General features: G+C 32.9%; 4 protein-coding genes across 4 annotated transcripts in view; all 4 read right to left on the reverse strand.

Moving 5' to 3' along the window:
- LOC137929293 (uncharacterized) overlaps positions 1-11066 on the reverse strand; it is a 60513-nt gene extending 49447 nt beyond the window's left edge. The window contains exon 1 of the mRNA XM_068772158.1: positions 11057-11066. The gene's annotated coding sequence lies outside the window, so the exon portion shown is untranslated. The remainder of the gene's footprint in view (positions 1-11056) is intronic.
- Positions 1332-3422, reverse strand: LOC137929620 (uncharacterized). The gene is made up of 7 exons (XM_068772657.1): positions 3311-3422; positions 3039-3138; positions 2729-2862; positions 2512-2572; positions 1882-1978; positions 1599-1694; positions 1332-1515 (listed from the first exon to the last, which is right to left on the reverse strand). The coding sequence occupies exons 1-7, from the start codon at positions 3384-3386 to the stop codon at positions 1456-1458; spliced, it is 624 nt and encodes a 207-aa protein (XP_068628758.1). The 5' UTR covers positions 3387-3422; the 3' UTR covers positions 1332-1455.
- On the reverse strand, positions 10218-12208 carry LOC137929290 (uncharacterized). Its single transcript, XM_068772156.1, has 7 exons — positions 12097-12208; positions 11814-11913; positions 11456-11589; positions 11239-11299; positions 10784-10880; positions 10499-10594; positions 10218-10415 (listed from the first exon to the last, which is right to left on the reverse strand). The coding sequence occupies exons 1-7, from the start codon at positions 12170-12172 to the stop codon at positions 10356-10358; spliced, it is 624 nt and encodes a 207-aa protein (XP_068628257.1). The 5' UTR covers positions 12173-12208; the 3' UTR covers positions 10218-10355.
- An 8172-nt stretch (positions 12209-20380) lies between these two features.
- On the reverse strand, positions 20381-22742 carry LOC137929612 (uncharacterized). The gene is made up of 7 exons (XM_068772640.1): positions 22630-22742; positions 22041-22173; positions 21803-21936; positions 21662-21722; positions 21296-21398; positions 20942-21037; positions 20381-20574 (listed from the first exon to the last, which is right to left on the reverse strand). The coding sequence occupies exons 1-7, from the start codon at positions 22703-22705 to the stop codon at positions 20515-20517; spliced, it is 663 nt and encodes a 220-aa protein (XP_068628741.1). The 5' UTR covers positions 22706-22742; the 3' UTR covers positions 20381-20514.
- Positions 22743-24515: the final 1773 nt, after the last annotated feature.

Here is a 24515-nt window from a genome sequence, read left to right on the forward strand (position 1 = left end):
TGCGAATCCGAAGCAGCAACATCTTGCTCTTCATCAAGCACTTCATCCAGCCATTGCAATACTTGTTCGTCGTTAGGCATTTCAATTCAAAAAAAAGAAAAAGCTTAGAAAACTCAAAAATACATAAAGAAATCATACCGTATCAAAATACACACATACAAAGATAAATAGTAAACAATATACTAATATAAACACAAAAAAAATCACAAAAGTAAAAACATACCTTCGCCAAAAAATGGAACGTAACTGGGCGCACGGGGTCAGCTCTCTAAAGGACAGCGATGTGTGTGCAAGAGTTAATGTTCTGGATGAGACTAATTTGCGTACCCCGGGGGGAGTGAGGAAGCTAGAAAGAGCGTTAGTACGCTCTGAAGACTGTAAGCCATTATTTTTTGAATTTCAAGTGGCCCTGACCCCATGCGCCTAATTAAGGGTTAATAGTAATAAGTATTATTAATAACGAAATTAACACAATTTTTACGGAGGTTCATAGCTTCGATAAGGATCAAATCTACCTCCTCGCTGTTAGTTCAAGGAGCGAGTAAACATCGATCAAGCGAATATAAAAGCGAAACGTTTGAAGACATGACTCACAAATGTAAAACATAGTGACTGTTGTCGTATTTTCAAAAACCAGTTAATATTAAAAATCACACACACAAATTATTTTAAATTGTTAATATTCTATACTTTGCCAAACCTTGCGTATATCTCCACTCCTTTTGCGCTCTGTAAACTTGGTCTGGGCTCAAGACTTGTGCAATATGGACATTTTTTTACGTGTTTTGATAAAAAAACTGACATGAACAATATAAAATTTATTAATTCAGCTCTACGACGTAATACACCATTGTAGACTATTGAATTTGTATAAAATTCTAATTCAAATGATAATTGTTGGTTTGAATCGGCATTTTTAATTCATCTTAAATACAATTAGGAATCACTTTTAATAATTATCAATGAGAAATATCACTATATTTCAGAAGGCTAGCTACACCTGTCGTTCCGTCCTTTTCGCAGTCTCCATTTCTTTTTAACTTCTCTCCTAACTTAAAACTCAATATAAATCATTTGTTCTGAAATTCCACATTAGACAATCGCTTTAAACCTTAGCGTTGCATATTTATTTCGAAAAAAAAACGTTTCCTCTATAATCTCTGCACGACATCAACGCTTTCAAACATGGAACAGTTATTAACTGGTGTTTTGTTTCACGTGTATATACTTGTCTTAACATCAACGCACAATCATCTTACATTGTGATTTTAAAACCTAAAGTAATGGTTTCCAGGAAATGATCACATTGGTAAGGGTAATAAGAAAAAATATTGTTCTTATAAGAAATTTATTTGTAGTGTTCAGATACAGTCATTGGATGGTAATCAAAACGTTTCGTAACGCTGCAAACGTTTAAACAGAAACTATTCTGATATTGTCAAAGAAGTAAACTTCTTAGAACAGTAATCCGAGGATGAGTTGGATAGCCCTGGCGGCCAAGCGGTTCAGCAGATCCTGCAATAATTAAAAAAGAATATTATTAGCTAACCTGATGTGCCGGTAGTAATAGAAAAAATACTCATACAACTAAACCTCACCCTGTGTTTCTTCAGAAGGTTCGGCAGCCTAACTCCGAGGACATCGTTCACGCGGTCTGAGAGATCATGTCTTCCGACGACCACGTTGAGGTTGGACTAAAAAATATGGGAAGCAGGGGATAATTACTTGCAACTTTCAGTTTAACAATCAATATTGATTTTCAAGTTACATGTCTACTTCAGATAAAAGTCAGAACTTGTGTATTAACACAAAAAAGTAAAGAGTCATTCAAAATTAAACCAACAGCTCATGTCTCACAACGCACACACACATAGTACTCACGTCAATGCCGCCGATGGTGCAGTCGAAGTCCAGGCCATCGATCAGAAATCCAAGAAGGTCGACTTGAGACACCATTTTAATGTCGTTGATAGCCAAGCTGAAGGAAATGCGTGCATCATATTTTAAGATTGAACTTTGAAAAATATTTAAGGGGCATTTTAATTTGCCATTATTTGCCAGTGTAATTTGTAAACTAAGATATTCCACGAAAATCTATTCCTATCGTTGCTTTTTTGGTTTAAAAAATACCAGCCAAAGAATATTCTTTGGCTGGTATTTTTTAAACCAAAAAAGCTAGCCAAAAAAAGCCTAAAAGCGATTTAGAACAGGATATATATAGATCCTGTTCTAAATCGCATTCTAGATTTCATATTCTAAATATGTATTCAGACGCATCAATAAACATTGGGTGGATTCCAAACGACCCTTATAGAATTACCAACTGTCCCCCGCCCGCTTTGCGAACTTAATCAACGTCTCGGAATTTCTTTAAATCTGTTGATCTTCACTCAATGAAATTATTATTACTGTGTTCTTACAGGTCTCTAAGCTTTTGGTTGCAGAAACTTCGTGATTGTTTATACTTTTGTTTATCATAAGAAATATTACAATGTTCCAAACAATACGCACCTGCCGCTCAACTGGGCGCCAATGGTTCGCCTTCCGACGGTCAATTCGGCACCGGAGTCGCCTTAAAAAATGTTCCTCATTACTATATATTTTCTATTCAACTGTTCAATGTAAAAATATCTTTTCATACAAACAGAGTAGTTTTTAAAAGTTTTATCATAAGCAAAAGTTTGAAAATTATGGCACGAAATGAAAATGTTGCATGAGCTACACTTACCGACGGTGGCCGAAATACCGGGGAAGGTCAAGGCGACGTTTAGCACTGAGCCGGACAAGCTGACGTCATTGACTTCGACGTTGCTGAAGCCGGTGAAGACAAAGGCCTCGATGAAAGCGCTGCCCTTGACGCGGCTAAAGGTAAAAGAAAATATTGTTGTAGAATAATACTCGGAGCAGAAATGTAATTCATAAATAAGTAATTTATTAGTTAAATAAATTAATAATAATTGAGTTTTCTTACACAATTCATTTAATTTCAATGCATTTACTTTTACATGAATGTGAAAAGGAATCAAAGCCGTACGTACTCTCTGAAGTTGAATTCGCCTTCGGCTCTCTCAACCAGGATCGGATCGCGCTGCTGCAGTGCATTCACAACTGACTCGATGACTGCCTCGACGATGGCAACTGAAAGTGTGTCCGACTTTGTAGATTATATTTGTTAAATTGGTACAAATTTTTACTAAACAATGCTAGAGGTATTGAAACGGCTTCAAAAACACCACACTTCGTCTGACTGAGTGATAAACACGTGATATGTTGTGCAACGACATCAAGGCGTGGTGGCGTCCAAACTCACCGGCAGACGTGGGCTGGGGCGGCAGGGCGCTGACGCTGGCCAGCAGCGCGACGAGGGCGACGGCGACGGTTTTCATCTTGACGTATGTATCTTTAGACAATATTACAAATAAGTCAGTAATTGCATTACATCATTTATGCGTATTTTTCTTTAAGTGAAATTACAACTTTTATTTCTACGTGACTTTGAGAATTAACAAAAGTTAATCAAAAGAATTAAATTGTGTTAAAATTTACTCATATTAGGAATTTAAAGCAATATTCACACATATATATTTCACTACTGTTGTATTCACTCTACGATTCCGAGCTTACCTGCTTTCACCAAATGAATGTCAAATTGTTCTCGGCTCCAATAATTTATACTCAGCCTAGACTGTGATAACAGAATCATAATCAAATAAGGCGGGTGGTCGCTTTATCTTATAAATCCGCAGAAACTTTGATAATAATTGAAGTCCATTACGATAGTGCAATCTACATTGGCAACTAAGGTTCCAGAAATGCATTATTATATTCATTTAATAAATACTAACAGGAAGACAGAGAATTATTATCACTTGTAACATTACGTTCAATTGCACTATGATCTTCTTGTTTATACTCTTTGTGTCTGGCTTCTTAGTATTACTCAGTAGCGTATCTACGCTCCACTGTAATAGTACCAAAATTATTTCTAATAAAGTTAAATATAAATGTATGGATTTAAAACTAAGTGAGTTTAACATCGTCGCCCCCGCCGTATAAACTTGTAATGCCAAATATTAAACTTTACAGGAGAAACAAAAAACCTGATTTCTTTAATAACTTCCGTTATAACATATATAACTTGTAAGAGTTATTTTTATATCGACTCAAAGATATTTTTTCTTCATCCATGTCTTTCATTTTCTTTTTATATTGTGGAAATTGTCTAAGTGAATGCGGAAAATACTTTAAAAATACGTTTTACATTATGCCGTTTGAAAAAAAGAAAAGTATTTAATTAAATGGGTAGTTGGCAACAAAAAAAGCACACAAAGAAAAATATATATGTATTTAATTAATAAGGGTAGTGGGCAGAAGGCCTGGTCTAATTTTGCACCGCAGCTCGGTACTCCCCTGATGGTGGTGGTAGGCAGCTGCACGATCTCCCAGGACTGGTCAAGCGGCAGCAAGTCGAGAGCAGGGAGCGCCGATAGGTTGCAGTATGTGTCGGTTCCGGTGCACGGTGATATAATTTCAACGGTGTAAAACTTGCAGTGTAAAACTTGCAGTATAAAAGTCGCAGCATAAACTCGCAGTATAAAAGTCGCAGTGTAAACCTTGCAGTGTAAAACTTGTAGTGTAAAGATAGCACCTGTGAATAAATGTCACAGTTATGACATACATATATAAGTACATGTACAATTTGCTCCGCTGACAGTAAACTCGGAGATGGCTTGCGATGAAGGAAGGGTAGAAACCGAAAGCAGTTGATGTGATTGTTTACTGTCAGAACGGAGTTACAAAATGTAAAGCATGTAAAACAAAAATAGAAGAGATAAATAAATAAACAAATTGAAAAGTAATAATAAATACATAATGATGGAACTATGGACACAGACAAAATGTTGAGCTCTAACTTATAGATAAATGCTACTTAATATTAATTCTTTATAATATTTGTTCAACACTTACCCCTTTGGGGTGCGAGACGATGTAAAGGTTGTGGCGTGAACTAAATGATGCCCAGAGAATGAATAGGACCAAGGCGTGAATTTATAACGTAAATTCTAATTGGCCCCGGCGCGTGAGAAGACACGTAGCTGGTGAACGCAACCGACACAAAGAGTGTGCGTCGGTGCGTGAGACGACACCTAGCTAGTGAACGCGACCGAGGCCGGGATCCTTCTGCTTCGCAATTGTGAACTGCTCTCGCTGGTGCGCGGGCGCATAGGAATTTTTGTTATAAAATCAAAGATCCGTTAAACCAATAGCACGCTCCCACGACCCCACGCCACTTGAGATATACCGTTACCCGCTAAGGGTTGAACAATTTTTTGCTGTATTGCGATTTATGACGTTTCTCGTGATTATATTTTTTTGGTTAAAATTTTAACTAAGATTTATGGGACGTTAATCTGCAACGTTACAACATTAAAAAAAAAGTTCACAAGGTGTAATATTACCTGTAGATGCTGAATTTGATAGAAACGGAACCAGCCTGCAATAGCGTAATGCAATAAAGTAAAAACACATGTTAATTTATACATTTATTAATTGAATTTAAATTAAAACTACTCAAAATACAATTTTGTATCCGTTATGTAAAATATACGTAACTTTAAATAAACATAAAATAAACTGTAAATAAAATAACATAAGCAATAAGTCAATATTTTTACTGAGAAGGACGAACCTGATGCTTTAATAATAAATTATCAACATTTGGGGTCAATTTTCTAAGAGTTAATCTTAAATCTCCTCGGCTAATGATGTCCAGTCTGTTTCTTTGGTTCGTTAGGAGATTGGTAACAGCGCTGAACCCCCTTTCCACAAGTTATATTCCATAATACGGGATAAGTAACGGCTATGTTGTTTTGCAGCCAGAATTGCTGATATCCGTTTTTTAAACTGAACCTTAAGTTCTTCGTTTGTACTTAGTTCAGTCAGTTCCTCTTGTATTATGACATTCGTTTCTTCTATGTCACCATATGGATTAATTGTTCACGGTGGTATTACCATAGTCAAAATATCCTCAAACCTAGATTCAAAATCTGAATAGAGGGCATTAAATGTTGAACGTAAGTTGAAACGTCATCTTCCTGGCGGCTTGTCTGTGACAAATTGGGGAACTGAGAAAATTCGCCCCGTCCAATATTTTGCTGTATTAGTTTAACTCTGGCAAGAAACGCTGATAAGATGGACTTTGTTTTAATCAAATTTAAACTGTCGCTTTGTAATTGCAAATTAACCATATTAAATTTTGTAAACAAATCTGTTAAATAGACGAAGTCTGTTTTCCTTTTCACTAAATTTTCTTACTAAATTTTCTTTTAAAATTTTATCTTTAGTATCCAAAAATTCTAAAATAGTCTCAGAAAGTGCCAAAAATCTTGTCAAACATAAGCCTTTCGACAGCCAGTGTACTTCAGTGTGAAGGAGTAATTGACGAAAGTGTTCGTCATTTTCTTCACACAACTGCGCAAATAACCGCGTATTCCACACGTTGCTTCGGATTCGATTTACTGCATCAATGACTAAATGAAATGATTCATGCAATCTAACACTTAAATTTTTAGCAAATAATTTGTTGGTGGATGACGCAATGTATTGCTAACACCCCTGACACATTTTGTTTTAAATAGCTTATAAATCCACGATAACGTCCAACCATGGCAGGTGCTCCATCTGTAGCTACTGATATTATATTTGATAAAGAAATAGCTTTTTCAATAAAGTAATCCTTCAAAACATGAAATATTGCACCTTAAGTGTCGGTTATCAAAGTTCTTGCGAAGAGCAGTTCTTTGTTGATTTCTTGATTCATAATAAAACGAACATATGCCAATAATAATACTGCACTATCAGGTACAGTTGACTCGTCCAGTTGTATAGAGAAATGGGTCTCATTTCATCAATACGTCTTTCAACAGTATCGTTGTTTAAGGGAATTCTTTTAATGATATCAGGTGCAGGTTTGTGTAAAACAGTTTTTAAAACCTCTTTAACGGCTGGCAAAATTAACTTCTCTCCGATAGTATGCGGTTTTCCGGATTTTGCTATAAGTAACGAGATATTGTAAGACGCCCGCAAACCATCATCCTAGCTTTGTGACGTCGAAGCGAACATTCTGTCCTGTGTAGGTCTCTTCCGTACTTTATCTTTGAGTGTTTAAAAATTTTTCAATCTTTCTCTGTTTTTTCAAGGTAGGATCTTCTCAGATGATCTTGCAGTTAAGATGGTTTCATTGCGTCATTGCCCAAAACTTTGTTGCATAAAAGATACATAGGCAATTGTTTGTCCAACAATGATGGAATGAAGCCAAATTTCAAATAATCAACACCATACTGTCTACATTTCTTTTTAGATTCGGACATGGCATCAGTCATCTGTGGGCAAAGTTAAATTATTTAAATAAGACAGAAAATCCAGCAGCTGTATAATAAAAATAATTTTTGATTTTTCCGAAAACATTCCATAATTTGAACATCTTTTTGCAACAATTAGCTCGAATTACGGAGATTGCACTGTAATTATAATACCGTTTGCTAAAACTTTCAAAAAGAAACTATTGAGTAGTACTCGTGTAATTTTGCATGATTGAATTTTAAACTACTAATAAATAAAGTCACGATTGGCGTAATTTATCTATCTTTGCTAACTACGAGTACAAAACTAAAAATTAATAAAAAATAATGTAATTACTTTTCTCCAACACTCTCAAACAAAATAACACTGACTCACTATAATTTGTGTGATATACTATCTGTTTATATTTTTTTAAATATTTTCTTAGCACTTACCTTTTCAAGATTCAGGAAACGAATAAACGTATTTGTCCTACATTCGTATTTACAGAATGACGAATTGAACAAGTCAGTGCAAGGTAGCGAAGCTCTGAGACTGCGACTCTCAGGTTTTTACAAGTTCAAAATGTATTGCGACCGCAAAGCAAATACCAACATCCTACAACTTACACAATTTTATAAACATATGTAATTTTTTTTTTACTTCATAGGTACTTTTATAAATAATGTAAATGTTTTGATATTATAAGATAGTATGATGTAAGTAAATAGGTACTATCGGTGTGAGATCCACTATCGTGGACCCCCATTCTCATTTCATGGACCCCCAAATTTTTTTTGCTGACTTAGACCCCTTGCAGGTTGTCATAGACCCCTAGGGGTCGATATAGATCACTTTGGGAATCACTGGTTTACACTGAGGACGTAAAGTTCGTAATCTTAACATACGACTTTTGCGATAACATCGATTGCGGATAAAATAAACATGTACATTAGAGCAAACTATGCCATTTACAATAATTTCAGATTAATTTTAATATCTGACAAAATTTAATTTTAATTATTCGACACAATTACTTTATGTAAATGTTTATTAGTAAACGTGATCACTGAATGTGAAACTACATATGAATAGTTTTATAATTAATTGATCCAGTACTGAGATTTATCGATCAATAGTTATTTTTAAATAGATGGCACGGTTTGACATGTCCTAACTAGTAGTTAAAAGTCCGAGTTAAATAAATATGACGCCATAATATATAGTGATGTTATAGTTTTTAAAAACGTTACAGTCTGTAGCCCTTAGGCAGCGACTTGAAATAAAATAATGTAGCAACTAATATATAATTGAGTATTCCAAATTGTATTGTTAATATGTATAAATTTTAGCTGTATTTACCCATAAGAGAAAATTGTGTAAGAAAAATTGTAAAAAATTATATTACGCTGTCGTACCTCGCAGCTGGGAGAAGAAAAATCTGTATCAAACAGCAGCAACTCTCCCCCAACTGTCTGCGTTTAGTTTAAGCGAAAAATAAATATTGTAAAAAAACACTAGCGATGCAAATTGGAATTTAAAAAAAAAAGTTTTTAAAAACAAACAGCATTATTAACACTTGCCTAAATAATTTGGTTCTGGGTGATGGATCTTAGGTATTGTAAGCATCTCTATACAATTTGTGACTTTGAATTGTGGTCAGGAGGCGGAGGTATGTTCTTTTTCGATATTTTTTTATAAGCGCTCAGATGTCTACTAAATATGACCGTTTGAATTAAATATACTATAAAAAGTTACACAATGAGATTTCTGCCATGGTTTTGTACGTCATTTCATTATTCTCTTATGTAATCGACTCTGGGAGATATGAAGGTTTTTAGCAGGTGAGCAGTAGATCCACGCGTGCTACAGCACGCAGCAGCAGTAGCGCGCGCAAACGGCAACCAGCAAATATATATATATATATATTAATACTTTCAACAATCTTTAAAAATTCGTCAGTTATACGTTCCATAAGTGCCATCTATCACGCAGGTGAGCACACGTCTTATGGCCACATCATACGGCTAATATATAAAAAATAATGAAAATAATGTTTTCATTTATAATGTTTTGTCGTACATCGTGGAACACTGTCTATTTGTACGTGTATTGTATCATTAGTTAAATGACTACTACAAGGAATACGATGAATTGTCAAAATAAAATGGGATATTGTATGGGAAAACGATACTTATGTCCATCGTAGTTTCAGCCCTTAGACGGCCACTGCAAGTCATAGGCCTCCAACAACAACATTCACGATCTTGTCAGAACAATTTAAACCAGCAAACCTATTATTATTTGCAAGTCAGCAACTTCGAGAATAATTTAAAACGATATGATTTAAAAAGTGATTTAAACAAGTTATACGAAAATAAAGTGTCAACATTAATTTAGATCGCGCCACATAATTTTATAAGAAAATATATCTACGTAACGTTACGTAATACACCATTCTACACGTCTATACGAGGAGTTCCATGATCATAAAGTTTTATTGAAATTGTATAAAATTTCAGATGTAAATGATAACTGATAGTATATTTGGTGTCGACATTTTTATTTATCTAATATATACTTAAAGAAATCACTCTTAAAAATCGCCCACTGGTGGCAATAGGCATTGATTACAATTATAAATATCACTATGCCTCAGAAGTCTAGCTACGCTTGTATTCCTATTTGCAGCCACCGTTTCTTCTCAACTTGTCAACTAGTATTAATCTCAATATAGATCACTTGTTCATTTTAGAAATTCAATTCAAAGCTTTCGAATATAGACTAGTTACTAGCGCTTTTTTCCACGAGTACATTGTCCTGACATCGACGCAAAAGAGGAAAGGATCACATTGGAATGGGTAATAAAAAAAATATTGTTTTTATGGTTTGAGAAATTTATTTGTAGAATGTTCAGATACTCAGTTCAGTCATTGGATGGTAACCAAAATGTTTCGTAACGCTGCAAACGATTATACAGAAACTATTCTGATATTGTCAAAGAACTAAACTTCTTACAACAGCAATCCGAGGATGAATTGGATAGCCCTGCCGGCCAAGCGGTTCAGCAGCTCCTGCAATTATTAAAAAAGAATATTATTAGCTAATCTGATGTGCCGGTAGTGAAAGAAAAAATATTCATACAACTAAACCTTACCCTGTGTCTTTTCAGAAGGGCGGGCAGCCTAACTCCAAGAACATCGTTCACGCGGTCTGAGATGTCATGTCTTCCGACGACAACGTTGAGGTTGGACTAAAAAAATATGGAAAGCAGAGGATAATTACTTGCAACTTTCAGTTTAACAATCAGTATTGGATTTTCAAGTTACATGACTGCTTCAGATAAAAATCAGAACTTGTGTATTAACACAAAAATGTAAAGAGTCATTCAAAATTAAACCAACAGCTCATGTCTCACAACGCACACACACATAGTACTCACGTCAATGCCGCCGATGGTGCAGTCGAAGTCCAGGCCATCGATCAGATATCCAAGAAGGTCGACTTGAGCCTCCAGTTTAATGTCGTTGATAGCCAAGCTGAAGGAAATGAGTGCATTTTATTTTAAGATTGAACTTTTATTTTATTTTTGCTGGTATTAGGGTTTTTATTTATTTTAGGGTCATTTTAATTTTCCTTTATTTTCCTCTATAACTAGTCGAAGATTCTAGCATTTCATTTTAAAGAATACCAGCCAAAGAATAAAGGTCATGCTCAAAATCGCGATCTAGATTTCATATTCGAAAGTTGTTTTCAGACGTGTTAATAAACATTTAATGGTTAATAATAAACATTAAATGTTTACAAATCTAAAAGACATTGGTTTTAGAAAAATCGTATATAATATATATTTTTGTGTATCATTTAAAATATTAAAATGTTCCAAACGATACGTACCTGCCGCTCAACTGGGCGCCAATGGTTAGGCTTCTCACACTCAATTCGGCACCGGAGTCACCTTAAAAAATGTTCCTCATTACTATATATTTTCTATTCAACTGTTCAATGCATTTATATCTTCTCGTATAAACAGAATAGTTTTTAAAAGTTTTATCATAAGCAAAAGTTTAGAAATTATGGCACGAAATGAAAATGTCGCATGAGCTACACTTACCCACGGTGGCTGAAATACTGGGGAAGGTCAAGGCGACGTTTAACACTGAGCCGGACAAGCTGACGTCATTCACTTCGACGTTGCTGAAGCCGGTGAAGACTAAAGCCTCGATGAAAGCGCTGCCCTTGACGCGGCTAAAGGTAAAAGAAAATATTGTTGTAGAATAATAACCGGAGCAGAAATGTAATTCATAAACAAGTAATTGATTAGTTAATTAAATTTATAATAATTGAGTTTTCTTATACAATCCATTTAATTTCAATGCCTTTAATTTTACATGAATGAGACAGATTTTACAAACGTGAACAGTACTGTAAACTTACGGAACAATGTGAAAAGGAATCAAAGCCGTACTTACTCCCTGAAGTTGAATTCGCCTTCGGCTCTCTCGACCAGGATCGGATCGCGCTGCTCCAGTGCGTTCACAATTGACTCGATGAGTGCCTCGACGATGCCAACTGCAAGAGTATCCGACTATGTAGATTATATTTTTTTATAAGCAAAGTATTCTTTACAATTTTTTCCTAAAAAATGCTAGACGTATTAAAACGGCTTCAAAAACACCACACTTCGCATAACTGAGTGATAAACAAGTGATATGTTGTTCAACAACATCACGTCGTGGTGATGTCCAAACTCACCGACAGACGTGGGCTGGGGCGGCATGGCGCTAACGCTGGCCAGCAGCGCGACGAGAGCGAGGGCGACGGTTTTCATCTTGACTTATATATCTATAGACAAAATTACAAATAAGTCAGTTATTGCATTACATCACTTTTACTTATTTTCTTTTAAGTGAAAGAACAATTTTTATTTCTACATGACTTAACAACATGAGAATTAACAACAGTTGAATAAGAAAAATGTAAACGTATTTAAATTTTTTAAACAATATGTTCACACATATATATTTTACTACTGTTGTATTCGCTCTTCGATTCCGAGCTTACCTGCTTCCTCCAAGTGAATGTCAAATTGTCCTCAGCTCCTATAATTTATACTCAGCCTAGACTCTGATAACAGAATCTAAATCGAATAAGACGGGTGGTCGGTTTATCATACAAATCCGGAGACTTTGATAATTATCGGATTTAAAGATTGAAGCCTGTTACGATAGTACAATCTGCTATGACAACCAAAGTTCTAGAAATACATTATTTTCTTTCTAAAATTAATGTTTCAAAGATTAGATTTTAGATTATATAACATTTAAATTACAATATGATCGTGTTGTTACTTTATGTGTCTCGCCGCTTTTTACACTAAGAACTTCCCACACTGAAACCTCTTTTTCTGCGTAAGTTATGGACTACATTAAATAAAACACGTAATAAAATTTATTTCTTCACTTGCAAACTTGATACTCCTTTATCAATCTCAACTGTAATATCACTGAAAAGCATATATGCTGCGCTGATATATTACTAAAATTATTAATAATAAAGTAGAAATTTTTAATTTAGGTAATTTTAATAATATCCGTTAAGAGTATAACACTGTCAAAGCCAGTTTAAGCGCTAAGAATGCCAAGAGTCCTCCAGAAACTGAGTTTATAGACATCGTAATATTCAACAATATTAAACAATCAATTAATGTTATGAATGTTTCAAAACCCATTATCTTGTTGTATATAACGATTCCACAATCTCTGTCACGCAAGTAAGCACACGCCTTATGACTATCGACCCGACAAATCATCCGGCTCCCGAAATAATGCTTTTAACCTTCTAACTGCCAAGCTGTTTTGACCATGACTTCCCCAGGTGTCAAATGGAAATATCAAGTGTAAGCTTTCCTTATGTGAAAATTTGGGATCTTTACATTCTATGAATGAATATAACACATTATGTATGTCATTATGTACTGAGACCGCCGGCGACCTTCATGGCACTTAAAGGCAACAGAGTACTCGGTGTGCCATGAGGTCGCCGGCGGGTCACGTTTTTGTAACACAGAAAACACGATAGGTTTTCAAAGCCAGCTTTGAAATATGAACAAATTGTGAATTCAATACAAAGAAAGGTTTCTATATACATATTCTAATGTGAATTTTATATTAAAAGTGAGGCCGCTCGCGGTCTCATTGGCTCAATTTGTCATAAAAGTGTAGAACCTGATGAAATTCCTCCACAGTTTCTTAACAAGTGTGTATAAATCTAGCACTCCTTTTCACAGAGCTTTCTGAGTTTATATAATCATAAAAAACAGAACATGTGAATCCAATATTCAAATCTGGCAGTATCGACAGTGTTAAATTATTGACCAATATTCTTTTAAGCGTCTTTCGGCAAAGTTATGATGAAGTCATTGGTGCGGTCGAAAATCTATCACTATCTCCGCCACTTCCTTAAAGATAACACAATCTCGTTCAAGAAAACCAAACAATAGCAGTTGAATTGAATACATGACTGACATATCTATAGCTTTGGATGCTGATTAAGAGCTTCGCTTTATATATACTGATTTCAGAAGACTTATAAAGCTAGCTAACATGGAAAAACACTGTTCATTTCCATGCTGATTTGAATCAAACTTAAAAAACTTTTCTAATCAAGTATTTATGAGAGGGTTTGTATCTATGAAATTTACAATACCGTCTGGAACTCAACGTTCACACCTGAGTTTTCCTTTTTTTCTTAAATTTTATATGCGATAATATAGATCTCAAATATGAATAATTTGCTAATTTTACTTCAATCGGATATCAAATTCGGAATCTCCTTATTGTAGTGTGTGGTGTGGAAATGAATACTGCCGCCATAAGGGAAAAGTACGTTTATTCAAGAAGTACAAAACAGAAAAAAAATAATACGTATTTAAAAAAATTTAAAAATATACTGTGCGAAAGTAAATAAACCAAACAATAATTTTATGGTGCAAATGTTTGTATTAGAGTTTGATCTATCAGAATTTTATAAAATAAATGTTATCTATTTCATAAACAACTTTTTGTTCTACTTTCAATTTAAATAAATACATTTAAAAAACTTTTGAGTTAAACGGTTTTTTGATACCCATCTGCCATATTAGAACGGCGTCCATCTTGAATTTTAATTTTTAACATAATCATCGTGTTTTACTAGTGTAGCCCTTTCATTTAATACCCATATTGAGGGGATTAAGGAAAAATATGTAATCCACCATTTTGTATCGGCGGCCATCTTAGATTTATAATGTTATTGATTTTATTATATTGTATTGTCATCTAAATTAAATATGTGTACTAAATTTCAGATCAATCTAACAACGGGAAGGTGCTTAAATTTCAATTTCTTATTTTGACCCAAATAAATTCCGTACGGGTCGAACTAAATAAAACCGTTTAAAAATGCAAGAAAATACATAATACGGCAATGAAAAGACGCTTCTGACTAGAAACGCCATTTCAATTTAGTATTTTATTTAATCTTCTTTTCTATTTTGTAATTATGTGTTACAAGGTTCTAGTTAACTAAATTAAAAAAAAAACGTAAATAGCCATATGCTGCTTTCAACATTGTAATACCAATTATGTAAAGAATGAATGGTTACATCCGGACTAGGTACGTTTATATTGTAGTTATTAAATAAAACACGTAATATTACAATCAGACTTCTATTTTTTATAAGGGATATCAAAAAAGCAATCTTGCTCTCTCAACATAAAGTTTTCAACTCTTCTAGGATTTAAAAAATAACTATTTAAGTTTATTCTAATTAATAATAATCACTGCTACGCTAGGAATCTCTTAAAATCTTGAGTTAGATCAAACTAAAACTACCAATTATATGTATTTATATTAAAAAACAAACACAGTATTTAAAAACATCATAACAGGGAGGTTGAATATCGACTTTTAACGTTAACAATATAAATCACAGCTTTCAACCTTTAGTTTTCATCAAATGAGAGAACAACACTATTTTTATCAGTAGGTAGATTGTGCCAAAACGATTTTCTGTTGTTTGGTATTAAAGGTGTCAGTTTTGTATAAACACTGACTCTTGCTCTCGCTCTTGAGAAATGCCTCTGCATTGATTCTTGGGTTTTGAAGATGGTATCCTAGTTTGATATTTTTTAATCTCAGAAAGTCGAGTGAGTATATTTCTTTATTATAGAAAGCAGTCTTATAAGGTTTAAGTGATATGTGTGAAGTAACGTTAATGTTACTTCATACATATCTCTTAAATAAGTTCAAGGGGAAAACAGTCTTCAAACTATCACAACACCTTACACTCTTCATGTCCAAGTTTTGTAAAACTTATATTTAACTTCTTCACAACCTTTCTGTGTGCATCATTTGTTGATAAAATGTGCCAATAATTATAGTAATAGAGTAGTAATTTTAAGTGCCGAAGCAATTTTAATTTACTTAGTACGATGTTTGGCATCGCTTAGTCTATTTTGTCGGAATCTAAGTAAGAAGCGACTAAAAAACTTTGCAGACTAGCCTCTTGTTCCTATAAATATTTTTAAATGTTTTAATGGCGAATGTGATGGTCACAATTGCTTGGTTCTATATATAAGGGCCAAACTAACAATTTGGCTATTTTGACTTTATTATGGTAAACGCATTTAAACGATATTATTAATCATGTGAGATATTAAAAAAAAGATTTCTATATATAAACTCTTTTTATTGTCGTGTATATGTGACATAAATTTTAAAGTACAAGTAAGTAGTCAAGTAAGTCCGAAGAGTATTTAGAGACATATACGCGGGGAATTTTCGCGCTTCTGTTTATATCACCATATTGTTTGATCACCATTAAACATCTATTGATGTAGTAATATTTAAAAGTATGCCGGACTATGTCAAATTCTTTGAACCGTTTAATTCGCGTTATCATTGCAAAGACAGTAATAAACTTTATTTACATGGCTTTTCAAGCTTTATCCGAATGTTTAAATTGTACAAAAGATGGTTTGATCCGTCTTAATGTGGTAATAAATTTGAGGAATTAAGGCAAGGAAAACATTAAGGCATACTGGGGCAAAAACATTAATTTAACATTTAACCAGCCAAAAAAAGACCAATTCCATATTTATCATTGTTTCAAAAACGATTCTATGACTACTGAAAATGAAATATTTTTGATTATCTTATATTCAATAAAAATCAGGCTAGATACTTAAAAAAAAAACGCCATTTTCAAAATGACACGAAATTATTGGGCGCCACTTTTGATTTACAAAATTATTGTTATCCTCGGGTGATGAAAATAGTTTATTTTATTACAAGAGGTTGAAAGCACATGTCTTATCAGTTGGATATCGGAAAGTTGATTGGTACCTGTTGTTTATGGAATTAACAAAATGCCATGAAGGAGTCGAACGAAATAGCGAGCTGTATTTATGATATACTTAAATTAAAAAATAAAGAAGGTTGTAGCCATTTTAGATTTTGGTCAGACAAATGTGCTGGTCTAAACCGAAAAAGGATGATGTTTTTAGCTATCTGTACGATGATAAACAGTGAAATATAAAGCGCACTTTTCTTAAAATAGACCCCACTAAGAATGAAGGAGGCTTAAATACAGGCCAGTATCGAAAGAGCTTCAAATATAAGAATATTTATACACCCTCTGAATAGAGATCATTGATTCGATGGAAGAAATCAAAAGGAAATCCTTATAGCGTCATAGACTTAGACCAAAATATGATTTATGACTTGTGACCAAAAGGTGCAAACAAATACACACTTTTTCTCTTATTGGACTAAAAATTCAAAAGGACAAAAATTCTGTGGTCTAAAATATGATAAATTCGGATGAGCCGAGATGGACCATTGATTTTTATAGTATAAAATATGATCTGGGTAGTGAAGGTGCTTTTGAAAATCATATTGAAATCTTAAATCAGTCAGTACGAACTAGAAGGCACATTGCCGATAGACATACAAATATTACTCTGCAATTGTGTTACAATCAGCTGTTACCAATACAACCTTCCAAGACGAAAGACATGTTTGAATTAAGTCGAAAAATTATTATCCTACCTACATACCACAGTTATGAAAATTTAGTAGTGTAAAAAATTTAAAATGAAAGCGATAATGAATAAAGTAAATGAAGACTAACAACTACTAGTAATGTTGATTTTGTTAATTTTATTTATATTTAATTTTACTACTTGATTATAGAACAGTAATTTTTTTAGTTTTGTGTACGCCAGATAGATTATAACATGGTTATTTATTTGTAATTTAATTAAGAAAATAATATAAAAGGTGTATTATTACATTAGATTAATATGTTAATCAAAGTAAGATCTCCAGTAACAGTTTCTTTTTAAGTTATTATTTTTTATAATGAAAATACCAAGGAGACTGAATACAGGTCCATAAGAGTAGTTTTAAGACTAATATATATATATATATATATATATATATATATATATATATATATGAATGATTAACTTTCGTGTTCTTTACTATGCAATTGTTTTCACTGAAAACTCAATTATTAGGTTGGCAAATTATAAAACGTATGAGTCAATATGATATAAATAACTTAATATCTACAAAGGTTATATTCTAATGAATGAATTATCAATCACTTCCATTACTTCATATTAATTAGCGTAATACGCGCATACTGGCCTATATAACACATTTTTTTTGGCCCCTGTTATTGTGGACATCTCCTTCCAGCCTTATCTGGTTGGGGACAGAGGATTTTATTAATTAAGTTTATTGGGGCAATAATTTTTTCAGTAATCTTTTTACTATCCATCTCTTTTTATCTTCTTTCATTCTTTAATATTTGCACTGTAATATAATATTCGTTATTTCTTTAATTCCTTTTCGCATAACTTTTTATCTCATCAACAGTGTAGGTGTATTTATATTATATACAATGTATCACAAATTTTTACTACTTAAATTATTACATTATATACATTTTTCACGATGTTTTATCTTCGTCTTGTTTCTTTTGTTTTAAATATTTTTGTTTAGATTTTATTTCATTTTCTTATTTTGATAATTTATTCACGTTTACATTATTAGCTGACCGGTTTAAGCCTAAGGTATATTCTTAGCAGTAACGTCTTTAGTAACCCTCTAGAACAGGACTTCTTAAACTATGGGTCGCGAACCCAGATGGGGTCGCGTAGCAACATTCTGGAGTCGAGATATTTTAATGTCAAATATTTATATATACCATTTTATAACAGCGCATTTGTTGAAGGTTTTGAACTATCTCCACCGACAGCAGTAAACGATCTATGATCGCTATTATTATACTGTGGCTTTACATTGTTAGTACGTTTGTCGGTATCATACATGTTGAATATACCACACGCCGCCGACTTCCCAGTCCTGACTACCACCTCTAAATATCACATATTAAATCCCAATATCGTTCAGCGCTAAAAATGTTGAAGAGGTTAAGACCTCGAGCAGTTTCAAACATTCCACCAAGATTTGATTTGTTATGCAATAAAAAACAGGCACATCCATCTCATAAATTTTTTTACTTATATTCTAATTTAATACTTACCACGCAACTACTTGAATATATTCCAGCGAATTTTGACGGCCAGAATCCACTTTCATTTTTGAAACTATAATAAGTACAATCTTATAATTTTTTGTGCAATTTTGAATTTTAGTTTTTTGTATGTTTCAAAACGAATTCTAAAACTCTATACTTTCATATGTATATATAAATTATTACCTATTAAATAAATCATCAAAAATATTAATTTATTTTTCTTTCATATTTGTATGGTGTCGTCAAGAAACTCGCAATCATAAATGGGGTCGTGAATGACAAAAGCTTAAGAAGCCCTGCTCTAGAAGAAACTGAGGAACCTATATAACACATTGGCCCTTTTAGAGTTTTTTTGAATAAAAATATATTTTAATGAAAACTAACTTAAGAGAGCCAACATGACGCAAAAAACCCACTAAATGTATATTTAAAATACTATAGTCTAAATGAAAAAGATAGCTGTGTTAGCAAATAAACAAAGATTCGTAGATTTCAGTTTTATCAATCTGTAGTGGTAGTAAATTTAAACTTTGAAAGCCTTTCCTGTAAAGCATTCTCACAATAGAGTTAATATGTCCAAATAAAAATAAAACCTTAAAATAAAATTAGATAAAAAAGTATACACATATATAATTAAAATTTTAGTGAATTAGTATTACAGAAGTATTTCGATGTACATACTGGCACCGTATGTCCGTCTTTTAAAATCGCTTCGTTATTAAAAACCAATATTTTGTAACTATATAATTGTTCAAATTTAACAATTGAGAATATTTCAAATCTATTAGCAAAAACACTAATGTGGAATAAATAAATCGAAAATAAATAATACAGAAACCCATGTAAATAAGCTTATGTAAAAAAACTATACAATACAATTTATATATTATAATTTGTATTGTATAGATTGTAATGCCATATCCCATAAATATATATTATATATAAAAAAACTAATTAGAAAACAATTGCCTGAACAGGCAACATGCTGCTATTTATTTAGTTATTCATATTATCCTCACAGTTTTTTATTTACAGTGACCACTTGATTACAAGAGGAGAATGTAAAAAGAGATCATTTTGATATAAATTATAATCAGATTGAACTCCCTTGTAAGGCATTTATCAACTTAAAACAACGAAGGTTCAAAACGAGCCGTGATATGAAAAGAACCCAAATCAACCTGTTGACTTTTATTCAAATTGTTACGCTGTTAGTCAAATATAAGGAGATTATTGATGAATAGAAACTTATGTTTGTTTCGTAGACGAGTAAACACTAAAGAACTTGTAGTATAATCGCCAAAACGATCAAGAATCATATATAACAATTAATAGGAGTTGACTTACATCGATTAATATTTCTTTAGGAAAAATATTTACATCGATTACGAAGAACATATTATTTGTAAGTTCATAAATGTTTGATAGGTCCTAATTAAACAATAAATATATTACTTAATTAAAATTTATTTAAACATTTTACATATAGTCATTGGATAGTATAAGCATGTGTACTATTTTATTCACAGAAGAGTGTATAACAGAACTTAACAACGCAACTGGTTTTCCTGTGTAATGTTCTTCTAGAATATTCTGTCTAAGATACGCAGAACAATTGAAGCGATGAAACGGTTCAGTTCCGCCTGTAAAAAATAAATCATAATTTACATTAAACATGCAAGCCTAAAGTAACATTAATTTTAATAAGGTAGGTCTACGTCGCTAATTTTTAAATGTATTGTCCTGTCATTAATTAATATAATAAATAACGTTATTAAATTAATAGTCTGTATAGGCCTAATACGTTACCAAGCCAAAGGAGCTTCCTAAAGAAGATACGAATATTTTAATAGACTATATAGGAGACAGCCTTGTCGAGATTGTCAAGAAACTTTGGATGCAAGCCAATTACAACCGCTCCAATTGTAAACCTATATTTTATTTTATTTATAAATGTCTATGTTCAGCAATAATTTCTAATGCCTAGAATAATAATGATAATATATTTACCCTGTATTCATCAAAGGCGTTGGGAATAACTTCGCCGAGTATTCTGTTCACGGTGGCTGAGATGTCACGGCCCAAGACGTTGATGTTGAGGTCGGACTGAAGAAATAAAAAAATATATTTTGAAATAGATATCAATGCATAAAAATAAATATCAAAATAGGAAACATCTATGTGAAAGGATAAAGAAGGTAGAGGTCACCATCGTGTTGCATAGAGCTGTTCAGTGGAGATAACATTTTTTACTTAACTTTGATAAGAATCGAATTCTACTACTTTAACATGAAAACAATAGACTAATTAGACTAAGATGCAACAAATAACCTATATTATTATAAAAAATCAAGTAATACGTACGTCAATGCCACCCAGGGAGCAGTCAAGAACCAGGTCATCGACAAGGAATCCAGATAGACCCAAGCTGACGCGACCGACAAAGCGAAGATCGTTGATGGCAAGGCTGAAAATTTATTTAGTTACTATTTTTTTTTTTTAATTATGTCGATATAAAATGCTGCGTTTTATAGTTTGATTTTGATAAAAACGTTATTTGCTCCTAGGCATTTATATCTTAACCGAGATTGAGGAAGCAAAGCTACAAGATAAACCTAAATCTCTTTAGAATAACTCAAGGGTGGTTACAGAAATTATGGTTCAGACTGAAACATTATTATTGTTGTGTTGAAATGTTTATTAAATAAAATACAAAAACCAACAGCATACCTGCCACTAGCTGAAGCTGCGATAGTACGTTTGAGAATGTTCACTTCAGCAGCGGCTTTTCCTTTAATATAAAAGAAACACAAATATAAATACAACCCTTTAATGACTTTAAAATAAATGGTTATCATAAAAAATTCTTACCGAGGCTAGCTGAAATACCGGGGAAAGTGACGTCGACAGTGACCACTGAACCGGAAGCGCTGACTTCATTGACGACGACGTTGCTAAGCCCGACCATATTCAAGCCCTCGACAAAAGCGTTGGCACTGAAAATTCTGAACCACACAGATTTTCCTTTAGTTTAACTAAAACTGTTACGTTTTGGTAGTATATTTCAATTTTTCTTGTCTTAAAGTAAAAATAAAATAAATTTACCTACCCAGCTACGGGGAATTTGTATTCTCCCTCTGCATATACAATGTTCAATGGGTCAAGACCTCTCTCAACCACCCAATCCTTTCCTGCCTCGATTAAACCAAGGATGATATCTTCGAGGAGGCTGTTCTTGGAATCTAGAACGTGGACAATGTTTTATTTACTCCTTTAGAACAAGCTTTATACATAACATTAAATCATTACAATGACAAAAAAAAGTAATTGGCGGTCTTATTGCATTCCGTGATTGCTTATGAATTTTGGATGTATTAAAAAATGTTTATATTTTAATGAAGACATATCAACTGATACGAAAACAACTGAATTATGTTATTCGTAAAGATGTAGTTAAAAATATGATATTAAACGTACACTAAATATATCACATAATAATTTAAAAACAGAATCCAAATATATTCCAACACGGAACAAGCAAAATGCTATTCGCATTGACAAAAAATATAGCTGAACAAGCTATTTAAAAGTTTATCTGCAGGATTATATAGCGATGCTGTAAATCTATTCTCTATAAAACTGTACTGTTAAAATGATGATGATATTATATATATATTTGAGAAACTTGAGTTTCTTACCCACAACTTTGACTTCATATGGTGAGGCAAGTGCGCCTGCGAACAGGGCAACGAATGCAAAAGCGATGACTTTCATTCTGAATTATCTGTGAAGAGTTAAATAAATGAAAATTTATTAAATTTATTTGATCACTTTAATTACGAAGTAACATATTTTATCTTTATAACCATACACCTGAACAGAAATCAATAATATTGATTAACGTATTATCTTGTATCAAAATATTTTTGTAATAAAATTATTGATATCGAATAATGTTATTTTGTTCTTTACTAAATTGCGAATGTATAAACCGTTATAATTCTTAATTTTTATATTATATTTAAAGAGTTAATAAGCCTTTACTTTGGTTTCCTACCCGTAAGGGAATATTGTAAATATTAAATAACACTGATAACAGTGTTACCGAAACTGCTATACCGCGCCAGAGAAGCGCGAAGAGGGAGGGGGGGCAAACAAATAGAATATGGACGTCGCCACCGAAACGAATCGGCAGTTACCTCCCCCGTCCCACCGCGCGCATATATAAGACGTAGTACAACGATTTCGGTAGCACTTATAAAAGGGATTATTTCCAAGTTATACGATTTAGGATGAAATAATAGCGTAAATATAGTAGTGGTGAATATTTTTATGTGATAAAAAATTCTATGAATTGCTAGCTCACCTGCTTTCCTAATAAGACTGCAAATGTTTACAACAATACCTATTTATATAAATCCTATAATAATGATAAGATCTAAAATCATCAATCAATTAGAATTCTGATTGCAGATACTACTAGTATTCCGTATAAAAATCTTTTCGATACAACAGCTGTTTGTAGATAAGAGTTCTATAATCATTAAATAGATAATTTTATGATATTAAATGTACAAGTGTTACATTAGATGCCTTTCCTGCTAAGTTTATTCAAATTTAATTTTTAATCAACTAAAATATCTTTTTCTTTCTTTATCATCATCATTCCAGCAGTAGGATGTTCTGTTCTGCCTCCCCATTGATTACAACACGGATCGGTATGAAGCAGTTGCATCCATTATCTTTCAACGACCTTTACAAAGTCGTCTGACGTCTTACACTGCGATTATTTACCTAGGATCGCCATTCCAAAATCTTAAGCCTCAGTGGCCATCCCTATTTTCCACATTAAAACAATATATTCCAGTACTACACTATACTTTATTATCAATGCATTCCAGTAAATTCACTATACTTTAGTCTCTGTGTCTCTGTTTAATCTATATTGAATTTCGTAAAACGCACATCAAAACCCATTGCTTAGACAAGTAGGTAAGGATGTGTTTACACGTGCAGTAGTTATCACAGTGGTTTCTTTTCTCTTATGTTGATTGTTCTCGTTTACCCTACGACAATGTTCTTCGACTGATACTATTTGACCTGTGATTGAACGTATTCTTTAATTAACTCCTGTTTACTTTGTGTCTATTGATTCCGTCTTAATAGTAAATACTTCTAAAAATCTTACCCCAAAGAGAGAAGGTATCTGGTGTCAACCGAGAAGTAGATTATTAAAAAAATCGGTACTTAAGTTGTAGCTTAATTCCTTTAAAAAGTAGATTTATGTAAACTGATTGTTTCATTTATTTAGAATTGGTAGCGCATATTAAAGTTGCCTGTCCCTTTCATTTGCTTACAGAAGTGTAAAAAAAAACTTTAAGAATTTTAAAGACACCTAAACAAGATCATCTTGATTGAAATGCAGACTACTTTGCTTTATGGGTAATACAAGAACTCTCTGAACTCATCTGAAATGGCAGCGGGCGAAGCACATCGCTCATGCGATCGATTGCAATTGGGGCCGAAAGGTTCTTGAGGGGCAACCACGACCTAGTAGACGCGACGTGGGTATACCTCCACTAGG

Source organism: Battus philenor, unplaced genomic scaffold, assembly GCF_028537555.1.
Source record: "Battus philenor isolate CCGP_79_NKW_IND1 unplaced genomic scaffold, ilBatPhil1.0.hap1 SCAF_5, whole genome shotgun sequence".
Taxonomy (NCBI): Eukaryota; Metazoa; Arthropoda; class Insecta; order Lepidoptera; family Papilionidae; genus Battus; species Battus philenor.